The sequence below is a fragment of the Crocuta crocuta genome, unplaced genomic scaffold (genome assembly GCF_008692635.1).
Source record: "Crocuta crocuta isolate KB4526 unplaced genomic scaffold, BGI_CrCroc_1.0 scaffold50, whole genome shotgun sequence".
NCBI classification, from domain to species: Eukaryota; Metazoa; Chordata; class Mammalia; order Carnivora; family Hyaenidae; genus Crocuta; species Crocuta crocuta.
Window position 1 is genome coordinate 7,736,392 of NW_027527428.1, and position 18,024 is coordinate 7,754,415.

The 18,024-nt window shown below is 53.7% G+C and overlaps 1 protein-coding gene across 4 annotated transcripts in view; it reads right to left on the minus strand.

Moving 5' to 3' along the window:
* Positions 1–18,024, minus strand: part of CSNK1D (casein kinase 1 delta) — a 31,634-nt gene that overhangs the window by 13,407 nt on the left and 203 nt on the right. For 3 of the 4 annotated variants that reach the window (XM_077755823.1, XM_077755832.1, XM_077755842.1), the window contains exons 2-3: positions 11,340–11,450; positions 300–448 (exon numbers count right to left, since the gene is read on the minus strand). In XM_077755823.1, coding sequence (XP_077611949.1) covers positions 300–448; positions 11,340–11,450 — 260 coding nt within the window. Of the gene's footprint in view, positions 1–299; positions 449–11,339; positions 11,451–14,523; positions 14,669–18,024 lie in introns of those variants that run through there. The other variant, XM_077755849.1, reaches the window with a different exon arrangement.

An 18,024-nucleotide genomic window follows, 5' to 3' on the forward strand; every position in this document is an offset into this window, starting at 1 on the left:
GCGGGTGGCACCCTTCCCGACGAGGGTCTGCAGCAGCAGCAGGTCCCGTCAGTCGGGACCAGCACGCTCGCTCCTGCGGGAACTGGAGCCCCACACGTGAGCGGGCGGTGCTGCGTGGGGCGGCCCCAAAGGCGGCCAAGTGTCAGTGCCTTGCAGCCAAGGTCACCGTGTGCCTGCTCTGTCCCCGCCCACCGACGGGCGGAAGACAAGGGGACAGCGGAGGTGCCGCTGCTCTGCCGAGGCAAAGCGCGCACGCGCCGAGCGCCGGACCCCCGACACTCTGGGAAGCGGGTTCTCACCATCTGGTCCGCCAGCAGCAGGACGGTTTTGAGGCTGAACTTCCTCGAGCAGAAGTTGAACAGGTCTTCCAGGCTCGGTCCCAACAGCTCCATCACCATGACGTTGTAGTCGCCCTCCGCCCCGCACCACCGGATGGTGGGGATGCCCACTGCAAGAGAAACCCGACACGCCCGTGCTTGCACACGCACATGCACCGCGGGTCAGGCGGGCAGCGGCTGAAGTGACGGGGAGAGGCCAGTGTCCCGAGGTGGAGGGCTGAGCAGACACAAGAAAGCCAGAGGACAAGAGGGCCTCACCTAGAAAGAGCTGGTTCCCACCCACCTCCTCCCGTCAGCGTGCTGCGTGTGTCACAAGTCACACTACGATGGGCTCGCTGCTGTCAACCAAAGTCCACACTCTCTCAGGGGCCCTTGGTTTTCCCGTCCCCACGTCTCCCCGGGCGCCTCTGGGCTGAGCCGTCTCTCGCGGCCCTGGTTTCAGGGGGCCCAGCAGTTCTGGGGGTGCTGGGGCCATCCCTCCGCCGGGGCGTGTCTGCGGTGGGGGACGGGCTTGGGGAGGAACCACAGAGGCAGAGCGCCCTTCCCGTCGCGTCAGGGGCCATGCTGTCAGTGCGACGCCGTCACCGTGGACGCGACCTTGACCGCCTGGCTGAGGTGTGATCATTCTCCCTTCCCGGACTCTTCTCTTTGGGAGGCTGTCACTAAGGGGGGCCCCACTTCGAGGGGGGGGGGTCATGCTCTTGACAGGGGAGCCTCCACACATATAACTCAAGCTCTTCTATACAATTTGTCTCTTCTCCCCATTTATTCAATCGCTTTTTGGTAACATCACGGGCCTGAAGGTCTGCACTGCACCCCAGGGCGCTCACTGGGCCGTCCACAGCGCTCTACCCGTGGCCCCCGGGGCTCCTCGGCCGGCCCCGAGACCGTCTCCCAGACCCATCAATCGAGGCTTTTGTCCGTCTGTGTTTTGAGCGCTGCCTCACTTTCTGGCACCGTAAACGTTCTTAGTTCAGCTTTAGAGCAAGTTTTGATACCAACTGGGCAACCTTGTTTCGTTTTTAAAATTATTTAAAAATTTTCCATGTTTCATGAGAACAAATTCAAGAAAAGCATTAAGTGTTTTTAAAGCATAACAAGGCAAAGGTCTGCAGCCCGGGCCACCTACCCAGACCAAGGGCACTCCTGAGGACTGCATGTGCCGTCACACCCCTCCTCTCGCTCCTGTGCTCCCCTGTCATCCCCTTGCTTTTAATGAAGCGAGGGCACATGATTACTCAGCCATAAAAAAGACCTTGCCATTTATGACAATATGGATGGACCTAGAGAGTATTGTGCTAAGTGAATTAAGACAAAGACAAATACGATATGCTTTCATTTATATGTAGAATCTAAAAACCAAAACAGACAAGCAAATAACAGAAACAAACTCATAAATACAGAGAGTAAAGCTACTGCCAGAGGGGGCAGAGGGGGTTGCCAGAGGGGGCGGGGCAAACAGGGGAAGGGAACTAAGAGGTACAATCTCCCACTTATAAAATAAGTAAGTAAAAAAACCAAAAACAAGGTTACAGCAATGAAAAGTACAGCAGCGGGAATGTAGTCAATGATACTGCAGGAGCCCAGTCTGGTGGCAGAGGCGGCCACACCCAGCGGGAGCGCTTTGTGGCCCAAAGAACTGTCGCTTCACTGTGCTGTACCCCAGAAATTAGTATAACTGAATTAGTATTCAGTGGCTTTTTTAAAAAAGGATGCCTGCCGTACAGCATTCCCTTCGGAGGATAGATCACAATTGGCCACTTGGACTGTTTGGGTTTGCTTCCTTTATGAACAGTGGTACAAAGTATACCCTTATTTATGTCCGCAAGTGAGAATTCTTACACACAACACTCTCGTTCACATCTAGTGTACCCCCCAGGCGCCTACCTACAAACACAGAGCACAAGTTACGACCGTACAAAGATAACGCCTCGGGCTTTCCGAGACAGCCCGCCCTGCACACCCACCCGCAGTGGGTCTGTTCCCGCTGTGGAATAATGCCGTCAGATCGCTCACTTTGTATCAACCAAGTGGGTATGAAATAGTGTCACGCGGAGTTCTCAATCTGGATCTTTCTTTCACGTAGTTACTGGACACACGTTTCCTCTTTGAAATGTGTCTACACGTGTCTTTTGCCAATTTTTCTATCAGGAACCTTCTGCCTACTTACGGTAGTTCTTTTAAGATTCTGGATACTAAACCATTGCCGATTTTATATGAGGCATTTTTTTTCCTTTTGGAGTGTTTTGATGAGAAATTTTAACCAAGATGAACATATCAATCATTTTCTTAATGAGTAATGTTTCTGGTATAAGAAACCCTGAGTCAGAAACAGATACTATTATTTTGAGTTTAAAAGTTACTCTACATCCAGCCAAGATGGTAGTAATCAGGGCCCAATTTATCTTCATATCTGCAAAAACAGAAGAGTTAACAAAACATAGAACACGTGGAAAAATGGTTTCTAAGACATGAAACACGAAACAACGAACAAACAAGGCCCAGACCCGACAGGACACAGGCCGTCCCCTTCCAGCCCGAGTGTCGGCAGAACCTGCACGGCAGAGTAAACACCGGGAGTGCAAGCAAGCGGAAGCCAGTGCCTGGCATCCGGAGATCGCCAGGTACACAGAGGCAGAAGACACCCACGCTGACAACAGTCCACTAAAACTGGCTCAGAGGTCAGAATTAGCAGAGAAAGATATTATCAATTCTAACTATGTTCCGTGTCAAAGTTACACAAAGGCCTGACATGGGGAGACTTACGAGACCCAACTCTAACTTTCAGAGATGAGAACTACAGAGATTAGACAGTGTAGAAGAAAAGATGAGCAACTCCAGCCACCGCAATAGAAACTACTGAAAAAGCAGCAAGAGTTTCAGCGAGCTCTGGGACAGCTTTGAGCCGCCGGATAACCTGTGCCACGCAGCCCCCAGGAGGTGGGGGAGGAAGGGGCAGACATGATGCTGGAAGCAGCAGCTGGATAAAGACGACAAACCCACAGACATAAGCTCGGCAAACCCCACGCGCAGGAGCCACAACGAACACCGCACAGACGTCCACACCTGCAGACCAAATTGCTCACAACTAGCAATAAAGAGAGCATCTTGAAAGCAGCCAGGGAAAAAAACCACATAACATAAACCAGCCAAAGACCAAGATCACTGTACACTCACTTCTCCTCAGTAACGGTACGTGTAAAAGCACGGGGCGGCGGGGGGGGGCGGGGAAGCATCTTTCAAGTACCTAGGGAAAAGCCCCAGGAAGCCGAGTAGTGAGGAGGCTTCCAGCTCTATAAAAAAGGTGAAGAAGAACCCATCAGCAGCAGACCCGCCCCTGCTACGTGTGGGAAAGGCCACCCTGTAGGCAGAAGGCAGACGAAGTGTGGGTCCCTACAAAGGGCTGAGAGGCACTGGAAATAACATAAGTTCATGTGTAAGATTTTTTTAAAATTACTTAAATCTCTTTAAAAGGACCATTCAAACAAAAATAACAATGCAGCGTAGGGTTTATGACATGCGAACATAAGGGCAGGTGGACAGGAGCACGCAGGCTGGCAGTGAGCAAATGGAAGCGAACGGTCACAGGCAAACGGCCTTTACACACACACAGCTTGTAGGAAGCACAGCGCACGACATCAACTTCAGACCAAAGGGCGCATAAGAGCTGGGTCCGCAGGGGACACAGCAGGCTGCCAGGAAGCGCGTTTCCAGGGTTACACACGTCGTATCATCAGGAGAAAGGTATCAGCTTATCAGGAGAGGGTAACAGCTCCACTCGCTCACGCAGCTAACAGCACAGCTTCAAAACACATGAAGCAGGGGCGCCTGGGTGGCTCAGTCGGTTAAATGTCCAACTTCGCCTCAGGTCACGATCTTACAGTTCGTGGGTTTGAGCTCCGTGTCGGGCTCTGTGAGGACATCTCAGAGCCTGGAGCCTGCTTCGGGTTCTGTGTGTGTCTCTCTCTCACAAATAAATAAAAAACATTTTAAAAAATTCAAAGCACATGAAGCAAAGCCGCAAGGAGATTGACAAACCCACAGCTTGACTATGTCCTCAACAGGCCCTCGGGCAGCAGAGCAGTGTCGTCAAGTGCACACGGGGCAGTTACCAAGGCAGACCCAATGCTGGACATAAAACAGGCCTAGAGTTAAAAGGATTCAAGTCGTGCAAAGTATGCTCTCAGACGACAATGAAATTCAGTCAGAAATAAAAGAGAGCTCTCTGGAAAACCCCAATTATTTGGAAACTACATAATATACTTCAAAATAACCCATGGATCAAGGGAGAAATCAGACAGCATTTTGCACTAACTGAAAACCCAACATATCAGGAGTTACGAGATGCGCTCCAATAGTACTTGGGGACATTTATAGCAACTAAACACCTATATTAAAAAAAGACAGATCAGTGATCTCAGAAAATAGAAGATTAAACCCAAAATAAGCAGAAGACATAAAAAGGATCAAGCAGTAATCAATGAAATAGAATAAAGAGAATAACTACTGAAACCAAAAGCTGGTTCTCTGAGAAGATTTTTGATAAACCTCTACTCAGACTGATCAGGGAAAAATAGAAAAGGCACAGATTACCGTATCAACAAGAGGCCTCCACGTACACGAGAAGGCTAACAGAGAAATATTATAAACAGCTTCACGCCAGTCAATTCAGGAACTCAGATGACAGAGGACCCAGGTGAACCGCAGGATGCGGACCATCAAAGCCCTGGGTACCACTGGTGGGAGCGAAACACAACAGCCACGGGAAAGCAGCTGGCGGTTTACCCAAAAGGAAAGGCACTCGGCTACTTTGGATTCGGCCACTCCCCTCCTGGACAGTCACCCCTGGGAGGAGGGGTAAACGCCCCCCGAGAACCCACACAATGTTTGCAGGTCTCTGGAATGCCGGCACCCGGAAGCAACCTGTGAACAGGGAAGGGATCGAGAAACTGGCGCACCCGCCCCGGGGACACTGCCTGAACAGCACTGTGGGAAGGCGGGGGCAGAGGTGTGAGTTCACACATGCCACTCAAGGACGCACCAGGGCGCACCGTGTCACGTCTTGCGCTCCTAGAGAACCGCGCCCTGGGCCCCGCCGTCTCAGGATTCCAACTGCCCTGGCTGCGTACACATAACGCATCTTGTGCATTTTAACCTCACTCTTGAGGTCAACGTTCTGGTTTTGTGTTTCTGGAATGCCCTGATCCCCGCGCTGGGTTCGCAGGGTGCTGGGCACTGTCGAGGAGGAGCCAGAGTGGCTGCCGGACTGTGCGGAGGGGACATGCTCTGCCATCCCACCAGCTCGGAGAACTGTTGGGAGCCGCACAGGAACCACCTCGCTTCTGCCAGTCAGAGGGTGCTCCTCTGCCAGGGTCCTGAAACCCCTCCACTTTCATGGGCGAAGAGGTTTTACCCGGGCTGCCCCGTGACTTCATCTCTCCCTCCTAGAAGGTCGGGAATCAGTCTGAACAGGAAAGGTGGTGCAGAGGGGTCAGGAGAAAGCCTGAAAGGAAGCCATGGCGACGGGAGGTTGGTCTATACCCATGATCAAGGGTTCCTATTCAGGACCTCTAATCTCAGAACCTGGACTCCCTTCACCTGCCAGATCCTTCACCAGCTCAGGCCAAGCCTACCAGCACAACAGATCACGTGTGTCGGAAAAAATTTAAGTTGGTCATGACAGGTGGTAAGAGAGCCTGAGCAGCCCTGGGGTGCCAGATGAAGGCCCCAAATCCTTATATCCTTGAATAATGCTGGCCTTTCCGGCCTCGGCTTCCAGAGACCATGGTGTCTGAGGCCAGCATCCTGTCCTGCTGCATTGCGACAACGACATGGTGGTGCACACAATGGAGTGCACTGGGGGAGCCATGCCTCATCTTGGTTCCTGGGCGGCCCCCCTGCTCAGATCGCGGTGTCTGCTGGGCCCCGAGGACTCCCGAGCTGCAGCTGGGTGATGGAGAGGCCGCGTGACTTGTGTAAATACGGTATGTTGCTCTTTCTCCAGGTTCTTCTGGGGTTTTATGGTTTACAAACTTCTTTTTGTATTGGGAGAAAAACAGAGGATTTGACAAAAGGCTCTGCACCAGGCAAATGATCTGAAACACTGACCCCAGGGTTCAGTGACCCCATCCCTAGAGGGTAGGGATGTGATAGTTTTGCCACACCAGTACCTCCCTCTTTGCACAGCACAGGCACTGACTCCTTCCCTCCCCCTGGGAAAACACGATGAATAAAAAGACTTACTGGCGTGTAGGAAAAAGCATTATATCTTATAACTGACTGCAAGTGATAATGAACTGAATCTAAGCCCTATAGTGCAAGCTGGCTTCCAAGCCTAACTCTAATTTGTCTTTTTCTTTTTTTAATGTTAAATATTTTTTATTTATTTCTGAGAGAGAGAGAGACAGTGTGAGCAGGGGAGGGTCAGAGAGAGGGAGACACAGAATCGAAGACAGGCTTCTAGGCTCTGAGCTGTCAGCACAGAGCCCAAGGCGGGGCTCAAACCTATGAACTGTGAGATCATGACCTGAGCCAAAGTCAGATGCTTAACTGACCGAGCCACCCAGGTGCCCCTCTAATTTGTTTTTGGGTTTCTTTTACAAATAACAAGCTTTATTTCTTCCTTCCCCATCCTTAATCTTTAATGTCCCCCTTGATTTCTGTGCTAGTGAGGATACCCCATGCCACGTCAGAGGGAAACGGGAAGGGGAGACCAAAGACCACGCGGCATTGGGCAGGAGGGGACCCCGCGCAAGCGACCGTCTAGGAACACATCCCTGCAGGAAGGGACCCCGCGCGAGCGACCGTCTAGGAACACGTCCCTGCAGGAGGGGACCCCGCATGAGCGACTGCCTAGGAACATGTCCCTGTGGGCACGTGCGGCACCTGGCGCCATCCTGCAGGCCGAGCTGTCTGCCTGCTCCACGAAACACAAACCCGTTCTCAGGAAACAGGGACTGAGTGCCCTCGAGGCACTGTCCCCAAGAGCAAGGTGCCAGACGCAACAGAGAACTGCTTACAGAGACATGACATTACTGGCCAGCAGCCAGGGTCAGCCACCTGCCGCTGCGGCAGGGCAGCTTGGGGGCGTCTGGGGAACACGCAGGGTCAGAGGAACGTAGGATGGTACACAGCGATCAGACTGCATGTATTCAAAACCTGCATATGTTAGGAAGACGTGTGTCAAGGAGTCACGGCCCATTTACACTGATGAGGTGCTCCGATGGCAGCACCTTTTTTTACCAGTGGTCGACACTAGCACGTATCACCACAGCACCAGGGAGCAGATAAAATGCGGTAAAAGCAGAGCGCCCTTGCTCTCAGAGTACCCTGGCCGGAAAATGTAGCCTGCTTTGTCCTGGGCAGACTGGAAACTGAGCAGTGAGGCGCCAGGAAGCAATCAGCTACACAGCCATTCATATCAAAGTCCCCACTGCCTGTCCAACAGACTGTTACTCTGTGACATCACACATCTAAGATCAGAAATCTGAAGACGCAAGCTGCTGCTGGGGCCAACGCAGGAGCGGGCAAGGCCAGTGGGGCTAGGCCAGCAGCGAACAGCACCTGCCCGCCCCCCCCCCCCCCCCCCCCCCCNGTAGCTAGGTGTGGTTCTCGACACCTGATGGGGTCCAGAACTCCTGAGCATATGCATGGGGTGAAAGGCCAGGGGACAGGGACAGGTAAATGCCTTCCATTTCTACCTGTGAGAAGTCCCAATACTCGACATTAATGCAAATACAAATTTTCACCATGTTTTTAGCAACTCAAACCTAACACAACTGTAAACAAAACCACCAAACATTTCTAGACAAGGTCATTATATTTTTAAAAACAAATTTCTTGTGGGGTGTGAGAAAATGTAGGCACAAACGAGGCAGTGGCACAGGGGGAGCACGCCGGGCCGAGGCAGGTGGGAGGTATAGGCGTAACTTTAGCATCAGTCCTCACACGTTACGTGTGCTCTCTGCTACTGTGACACGTTTGTTGATAATGAGTGACTGTCCAAAATGAAGCACGGGAAGTGGCCGGGACACCGGACGCACAGAGGATGGGAGAAGCGACCTGGGGAAGCCACACGCTTCTGCTGCGCCGGGGGTGCTCACCCAGCCTCACTGCCGGCCAGGGCTTCACGCCCACACCCCACACCCGACGCCTTGACCGGAAGCAGCCGGGGACTAAACATACGTTCTCTGCTGAAAGGTTACTGAAGAAGGGAGTGGTCTGAAGCCACTCTGGGGACAGCACGATGGGAAAGAGCAGTTAATGTCTAGGTTCTGCCTGGCAGTCCGCTGCATGTTGAGAAGAACCTGGTGTCTACCCAGGTCATTCACCAACACAACTAATCAAGATTCATTTCTGCCATTCCAACTTTTCAGTCCATCACCACGATCAGGTTTGCGGCAGGCGGAAGCCTCTGCGCACAGCCTGGCCTGCCACCTGCCAGGGAGGCAGAGCTGCTGTGCGACAGTGGCCTGGGTGCGACAACACTCAGCTTCAAATCTGTCCTCTGGGAAGCTCCGCGGTGGTCTGGGTATCTGCTTCCGCATTCGGGGCACGAGGCTGGGGACACCCACCATACAGGAGTGTGGTGGCAGCAAACGCGCTGTTGTCTGGAAGTGAGGCTGACTCCACTGCCTGGGTGCAGCTCGCCCCAGCCAGGCGCAGCGCCACCGCCACCGTCCAGGCAGTGCCCCCGCGACCCTGCACAGCGAGCCAGAGGGCGCAAGGCAGCCTCTCCACATTGAGCTCCGTCCTGTGACGCCACCAGTATCAACCATGCGCAAGCACACCCGGAGCGCAGCGTGAGGAGCACGCGAGAGGAGCCACATCAGAGACACCTGCGGCCCCTCCACCACGCACGGTGACGTGCTCCCGCGTGCGGCGGCAGGAGAAGGCTCACCGACAGCAAAGCAGTCCCCACATCTGCTCTCTGTGGCCGAGCTCCATCCCGGCCAGGGGACAGCCACAAAACGCTACCAGCATTGTGCACTCTGCTTTCCTGGACATCAGCTGTTTTCAAAAACTGACATTTGGGGCGCCTGGGGGGCTCAGTCGGTTGAGCATCCAACTTCGGCTCAGGTCACGATCTCACAGTTCGTGGGTTCGAGCCCCGCGTTGGGCTCTGTGCTGACAGCTCAGAGCCTGGAGCTGCTTCGGATTCTGTGTCTCCTTCTCTCTCTGCCCCTGCCCTGCTCACCCTCTCTCTCTCTCTCTCTCTCTCAGAAATAAATAAAACATTAAAAAAAAATTTTTTTAATTTTTTAAATAACCTGACATTTTAACACCTTTTTTTTTTTTAAACATCTTGATAATATCTACCAAGTGCACATTTGAAAAGAAGTAGGAGAGCCTGGTGGCTCAATACATTAAGCATCTGACTTTCAGTATCAGCTCAAGGTCATAATCTCTTGGTTGGTGAGATCGAGCCCCGCACTGGGCTCTGTAATGACAGCATGGAGCCTACTTGGGATTCTCTCTCCCTCTCTCTCTGCCCTCCACCCCATTCATGCTCTCACACACACTCTCAAGATAAATAAACTTAAAAAAAAAAGAAAAAAAAAAAGGAGTAAAACTGAGCTACATGTGGGGGGTGGCCAGCCGGGGAGAAGATCCCCGGTGTCTAGGACCCTAGAGGAGGCATACGGGAAGAGAAATAAAGCAGGTGGTCCTTCCAATCTTAAAGCCAAGGGTTCAAAATGAGCTGTGGGGCTGCAGCCTGGGCACCTCATCACACAAGAGGCCGCGGTGCAGGGATGGAGAAACCCCACGCTGAGCAAAACGAGCTCTTTTCTGTTTACAATCTCAGTCCCTTAACGGACTCCTATCTGGGGCATCAGCCAACTGTTTTCTTCCCTGCTGCCCTCTGGCTCTCCAGCTCACAGACATGCTGCTCCTTAACATTCAACCCCCAGCATCAGACCCTCCCCAACCATGAAGGCCACATCCTGAGTCACCCCATTCTCATCAACACCTTATAAGTGGTGTAGATCACCTGTGATGCCGGAGAAGCCCGCCCTCGCTGAGGGTGGCCAGGGGGCAGATACGCCAGCTGGGGCCTCTGCTGACCAGGCCCTGAGGCCAACGGGGGCCATTTTCACCCCGGGAGTGCCAGTCGAGAGCCCACCGCCTCCTCTGGTCCCTAGAAAGGACCCCATCTGCAAAGGGTCCTGCGGGCCTGTGTGTGTTGCTGCTAAAGAGACACTTACTGCTGCATAAAGCACGTACAGATTAAACCACTTTGGGGGGAGGGAGGGAAGATGCCAGAGTAGAATCAAAAAGGTGAATTTAGACTCTGAAGACAAGTTTTCATTTGACAAAGCACCAAGAACACCCCAAAGCATGAAAGGACCGCAGAGGCGTCCACCGTGAAGGGTCTCCGAAGAGGACACAGCACCCCCACCCCCACACAGAGCCCTGCTCCCGAGGGGAGCTCCTCGGAGTGGAGCACAGGCACGTCCTTCCCAATGCTGCAGCATCTTTGGGACTGAGACTCCAGTAAAATCCCATCCTGCTCCATTAGCCAAACTATTCTGAAGTCCAGAGAATTCTAGAAGTTAAGACTCAGAAATCAGACACTGGGCACCCTTAGGCCTGAAAGGAGGTTTCATAGGGTTGGGACAGCAACTGAGTTGGAAGCGACCACAGAGGTCACTGAATTCAAACTCCATTTCACTCAGGAGCATCTGAAGCGACTCCCCAAAAGCTGGGAGCGAACCATGTGACTGAGGTGGCACACCCAGTAATCAGGAGTGTGTCTGAAAAATCACAATTTTCTGGACACGAACCCAGAGTCCAAAGACACTACTAGCTGACCCGAAGCTATGGAAAACCACCAAATTATGCTTTACATTGAGGGAGGCCCTCTGTAGCCCTCTCTGTGTCCGAAGGAAGCCACGTGACCATTCTCCTCCCTTTCCCAGATAAACCAGAGGCTCTGATTCACGACGCCTTGTCCCTCATCGAATACAACCCGGTTTTCTTTTAAACAGGTAAAGGGCATACCTCCTCCCTGCATCATTTTGTAGATTTTACTCTCAATGTGGAGCTGAGGGTGTTTGGTTTTGACACATTCAAGCTTGATGGCAACTTCTTCTCCTGCAGCAATGTCCGTACCTTGGCAAAAAAAGAAAATCACAAACATTAATACTCCGGTGTCCACGACCTAATGCAATACCACCACACACTACAGACTCTCTGCTCTACTTTCTACCACGAGACGGGGTCGGTGGTTGACAAACCCCTGTGGAAAATCGTCATTACTTTCACTGTTTAAAGAGAAATCCTTGATGCGTACAGAACAGTCTTCTTTAGCATCGCATCACCCACCTGCGTAGGTCCCCACTCTGACCATGTCCACAGGAGACGTGGAGACGGCCCCGTGCACGTCTCCCTGCAGGACTCCCATCTCTTCTGCCCCAAACCTCTCTGTCCAGCTGCTGGTCGGCCCCTGCGTTCACCCACCCGAGGCCAGGCAGTGGGGGGCTCCAGGGCGACTATGTGTGCTCCCCGGTTCTCCATGCTGCCTGGACAAGTGGGTGGGTGTGAGCCTTTCTTTTTACCAAACTCTCACCCAGCTGAGTCCCCCCAGACTGGGTTTCGAACCACACACCCCTCCAAACACTCAGGGCGCGTCTCGAGAGGGCTCAGCTCCCCCAAGGAGCCTAGCAACCCTCCCTTCCCGGGGAACAGGACATCACTGTGCATTTCCTATGCACACTAGACAAGAAGGTTGGACTAGTTCTCAGAGCCCAAACTACACCTACGCAACACGAACCTGTCACACACTTTTTGTTAGTTTTACACTAAAACTGGCAAAAATATCTGCAAATACCTCCTGATAACCAACCCACGAGTTTAAAGGCAAAATCAGAGTTCTTCTCTAAAAGTGTTCTATCTCTGGGGTGCCTGGCTGGCTCAGTCAGAGTAGCATGTGACTTTTAATCTCAGTGTCGCTAAGTTCCAGTCCCACGTTGGATGCAGACATTACTTAAATAAAACTTAAAAAAAAGAAAAGCTCTCTCTCTCTGCTCTACTCTAGTTGAGGGCCTGCACGTGTGACAGCACTGCAGCCCCTAGCTGCGCCCGCGGAAGCTTCCTCAAGGGGCTTCAGCTGGCGAGAAAGACAGTCTCACACAGCACACATCCAGCTCGCCCCTAGGTGCCTTCTAAGTACCCACGTCCCCTTCCGTGCAGGGGACAGGCTGCGGCTGGAAACCCACGATCCTCCTCTGACCCAGTCACCCGCCCACAGCGCCCACCGGCCCCGTCTCCGCACGCGGGCAGCTCTCTATCTCACGGCATCCCGGGAAAGGGGAGTCGGCTCGGTAAGACTATGTTGAGACCACAGTCCCAGGACCTCGTTCACAACGTACGGCGCTAACTGCTCTATTTTCTCACCAGCTGCTGCTGCAGTCTCTTACCACACTTAACTCATAAACGTTATCGTGGGTGCGTACGTCTATGAAAAACATGGAATGCGTACTGTTCGGTACTGTCTGCCGTTTCAGGCTTCCCGTGGGGGTCCTGGAATGTGTCCCCTGCAGACAAGGGGGTCCACAGCATAAATCCTTCCAAGTATCTGTTTATCTGTACTGGTTCTAACAGCTCAATTGACCTGGGACCTTTCCTTCCCAAGGAGACTGTGGTGGTAGACAAAGCAACTCGGCCAGTCCTCGAGTGACTCCGTCTCTCTCTCCGCCTGAGTTTGGTGGGAAGATGTGCGGTCTGTCTCACGAGAGTGCTGCACAGAGGAATGGACTACCAGTTACAAAGCCCTTTGAGATTCTCAGACAAAAGCAAAAGAAGATCGGCCAGCACTAAAACGATGACTGGCCTGTAGGAACGCTGCCTTCTGCTGTTCGTGTGTCCAGTAAAGGCCCAAGTCCCCCCAAAGCCCCTCCCCGTCTGCTCAGATGGCTGCAAGAAGTGCAGGGCTGCTAGTGGGGCTGGATTCCCAACCGTGGAAATCACTACCATCTGATCGCTGCAAGTGACCCTTCTAGATTTAAGAACTTCATTTACTATTCCAGACACTCTTGGGCAACAGAAGGAAGACCGGTAATACACTCTGTTCTTCCTTCCCACATTTGCGACCATCTATCCAATTACAAGAGAAAGGACCTCATCGTAAACGTACCATGCAAATGGGAGATGCACTGGGAGTTCCTGCAAGGAATGCACAGGAGACAGAGAAGCGGATGACTCAGCGCTCTGGTTACATCAGCAGCTCTGATCCCCGAGGCGTGAGCGGTCCTGCACCTCCAACCACGTCAGCGCTGTCTCCACTGCCACAAGGCAGGTATCCAATGACAAGACAGCCCGGACCCACACGGGCTACCTACCAGACTAAAACCTTCAAGAAGGCAGAGAACATTCTAGCTCCACTCTGTTGTGGCACATAATGCAAACGTCTGACCATCAACCCAACAATACTGACAGTCTTGAAGACAAATGACCATAGATGACTCTGAAATACAGTATGAATCCCATCCTCCTAAGATGGTGTCAGCCTTCCTCCAGGATCACACCAGCGAACAACCAGCCTCCCCCAGGATCACACCAGCGAACAACCAGCCTCCCCCAAGATCACACCAGCGAACAACCAGCCTCCCCCAGGATCACACCAGCAATAGACCCAGCCAGCCTCCCCCAGGATCACACCAGTGAACAACCAGCCTCCCCCAGGATCACACCAGCAATAGACCCAGCCAGCCTCCCCCAGGATCACACCAGTGAACAACCAGCCTCCCCCAGGATCTCACTGGCAACAGAGCCACCCAGGGTCACACCAGCAAACAACCAGCCTCCCCCAGGATCACACCGGCAACAGAACCAGCCTCCCCCAGGATCACAACTGTCAAAGGCACCCTGAGTCTGATGACCCAAAGAGAGGCTCGGCTTGGCCTCTGCAAATAAACATGAGGGCAGCATACACTCTGCTGCCTCCTTGTGAGGTTTCCGTCCATTGGCGGGGGGNCAGTCCAGCTTCAAGTTATGGGCTTTCCAGGTAGCAAACATCACAGGCAACACCAAGGTCCACCAGTCCACAGCCCTGATCCACTGGTGGCACTGCCCCACGTCTAGTCCTCAAACCACCACCAGGCTGTGAAGGGACCAATACGAGGCAGTGAGGGGCCCCGAGGAGCCCTCACAGCAAAGTGACAATCCTGCAACGTTCCGGTCTTACCTCACAGAAGTACTGGTCTTTGAAGGATTGAAAATTACAAAACCTGGTCCTTTAGCACAACAAATTTTTAGAAATACTTCTAGAAAAGGAACAAGAATTTAAAAGATCCCACTGAGCACTGGGTTTCAGATTCACCAGGCAATCCACAGTGTCTGTTTACAGGAAGCAGTCTCCTCTCCCAAACAACCTCAACTCCTCTTGCAGCTAAACAGCCCCACCCAGTGGGACAAGACTTCCCCTCTCCAGGCTTGGGACTTGGCTTAATGGTGGTCCTAGGAAAACAAAATTACGTGTCTCAAGTTGAGCCAAGTCAGAATGACAAATTAAGTGAACCTAACCCCAAGCCTGAGCCTGTCCTGGGACAGCTGTCCTTACGCCCAACTCCCACTGAGAACGGTCTTATCAAAGAAGAAATAGGGAGAGGCCTCTGGGCAGCCAGGCAAAGGTCGCTCTCACAGGGCAAATGTTGACAAGGCAGCCGATGCAGCACCACAGCTTCCCGTTAGAGACACCCAAGCTCAAGCCACCACCCTAAGGAACGCAGACTGGTGACCAGGAAAGCCTCAGCCAGTGGAGACAACTGGTCTTGTCTCCTGGCCGGCCAGCCGCCACTCTGGAACCTCCACTGCCTGACAGACATCCCTGCACAGGGCTTCTGGAGAGAAAGGAAAGTGAGAGGGAACACATGAAAATCAAGTACGCAGAGGCTGCCAAATCAGCTTGAGCTCTAAAGACGTGCTTCCGTACATGACGACGTCAGACTGACAGCCCATCCGTGTCACCCGGGGCAGGAGAGGCCTCTTCTGATAAACTGATGAGAGTGACAGGATGGAATACAAAGGCCAACACAGGCAGGAAGACAACTTCCATTCCACCAACCGGGAATGGCAGGGTGAGGAGGTGGGAGGGGTTTAGAAGACAAATGCGGTGGAGAATGCTGGCCGAACGGAACACGGCCTGACGCTAGCGTGCCCTGCACGCACACCCTTCGTCCCGCAGCTCTGCCGGTCACACCGAGAACACGGCTCCCCTCTGGTCCCGGGTGCTAGCAAAGGGAGAAGAGGCACATGGCCAGCAAGTGGAAGGGCTTCTGGTGTCCAATCCTCACAAACGTCACCTCCAGCAAGCTGAAGGGGATGCGGCACTGGGAAGGTTTCATCTCAGGCCCGCCAGCAGCACCAGCCTCTGAGGCCTTTCCAGCCCACCCTTCCCAAGAGCCTCTGGGATCTGGCAAGCTTGGAGAGGTAGACTGAGAATTGGGCTGCACATTTTGGGGTCCAGGGTGGCCCAAGTACATACACTTTCTAAGGCCAGGCATTGGGAAACAGCCCCAAGATCCCGCCCCTCCTTAAAGGGGAGGGACCGGAGCACTGGCAGCGCTGCGTGAGCACATCATCCCAGCAAGCGCAGAGACCGCCTCCCCTCCTCCCGGTTTCAAACATCTGAAAGCACAGAAAGTCCCAGGCGGAAATCCAAGACCCCACAGCCAGGCTAACAACAAGACGAACCTACAGGGAGGAGTCGACAGTGTTCTGATCAATAGCAAAATGACAGCCCTAGAAATGACTTAAACTGTCATCACACCAGAACACGTGGCCCGTAATGATTTTCGGGACGTGAGGACCCAGTTCCTTGAGTGACTCCTTGCCAGTTACCTCAACAGGAAGGAACTACGAATGGAGGATGGCACAATCCACCCCATGGTCTTTGGCGCAGCCATCTTTGACCCCAACTACAGCAGACGGTGGGATTCCTCAGACCCGCCTTCCCAGCAGCATCTCATTCCCGCACCGAGATCACTTCACCCTTTGGTGGCAGAGAAGCACTGAGCCCAAGCGGACCCCTGTGTGGGCTGAGAGCCAATGTTGGCGGGAACCACTGGTTGTGTCCAGCCCCAGGCACTAACTCCAACTGTGGGCGCTAGGAGCAAGGGTATGAGAGGCGCAGTCCATCCACATGAGAACACACACGAAGGAGACTGAGGACAGACCCTTCTGGGACAGGTCAGCCTCATCCGTGTATCAAGTGCTCCTGGCGTGGCCCACAGGGTGAGACCCAGGGAATACCATGGTGAGTAAGCAGGCGGGGCTCCCCACTAAGTGAGCTCTGCTGGTCTGAACCCAGCTTCACCAAGCACAGAGCAGCGGCAAGGGCTCACCCAGAGGACACAAAGTTTCACAATACCTACTTCTCGGGTTAGGGCGGCTAATGCACCAACTTCAGTAGAGCTCCTAGGTCCTAGGTTACAACTCTGGCCAAAATGTATTGTTCTATAAATAATGCAAACGAGTTACATTCACCCAGCAATTGTCCCTAAATGAACACTGGCGACAATGTAGCCGGCTAACTGCTGGAGAGGAAGGTCCCGAAAGGGCCTTCTACTTGACTAGGGCAGCCGGTAAGGCAGAAGTGAGATGGACTCGAAAGCATCTGCATGCACAGCATGGGACAGGGCTGCCCTGTGGGGTCAGAAAGCACCCCAAGCAGTAATGAACCACATATGCGCGTGGACTCCTGACACTGTCAACCTAGGCGTGCATCCTCTCCAGGTGACAAGCGAGAAAGACGGGGTCACCTGCTGAAAAGCATGCCTGACCCTCTCTGACAGGTACCCGGCCAGGGCAGGGGCTGCACATCAACAGAAAGTGTTTACCCCAAACCTGGCAACGCCCCTCTGCACACACTCCTCCCCCACATCTAGGGGCCTGGAATCACACACGCTTCCCCTGAGAAATGCAGGAAAGTCACTTTTAAGTTCCCCACTTTAAGAGTGAAGCCAACCTTCTATTTTACACCTGTACGTGCAGATTCCTCCACTGTAAATCTGAAGTGATCCAGAACTTTCTAATCCCACACGTTTTCAAATCTACCTTGAGAATTTTAACAGCCCAAAGAACGACCTCAGGAGCACAGAGAGCTCCGCTACTTTATTTGCCTCGTCTTAACACCGACTCGTCTACACTCACCTGAATCCCACTCTGGTTTATGTCCGGGTACCCTGTGCAGGACTCGGATGCGCAACATGTACTCCACCACCATCCACTCCACCAGGCAGAGGACCCGACCCACCGGGGCGACCCCGCGCTCCGTGCCGCGGCCGAGTGGCCCAAGGTCCAAACCCAGAGGAGCCGGCTGGCCAGGGCTGCGTCGTTGCAAAGGGCACGAAGGGGCGCGGAGGCCCTGGACTTTCGCCGTGCCCACCCCCACGTGCACAGGACACCGGGGGGCCGCGCAGCCGCCCGGCGGCCTTTGTCTGCCTACGGGGGACACCCAGGCGCGGACACCGGGCGGGCGGCGGCGAGAAGCCAGGGTCTCGGGCCGGGACTCGGGGCCACTCCCCAGCGGCAACGGGCGCACGTTTGGGCAGGTGCCCCCGGGGGCACGGGCGGGACCCCCCCGGAGGGCCGAGAGTTCCAGCCGCTCCAGAGCCGCCTGGGGAGCTGCGGGGGCACGAACCGGACGGAGGGGGGAGGGTCCTGATCACAGCCGCAGGCCGGTTAG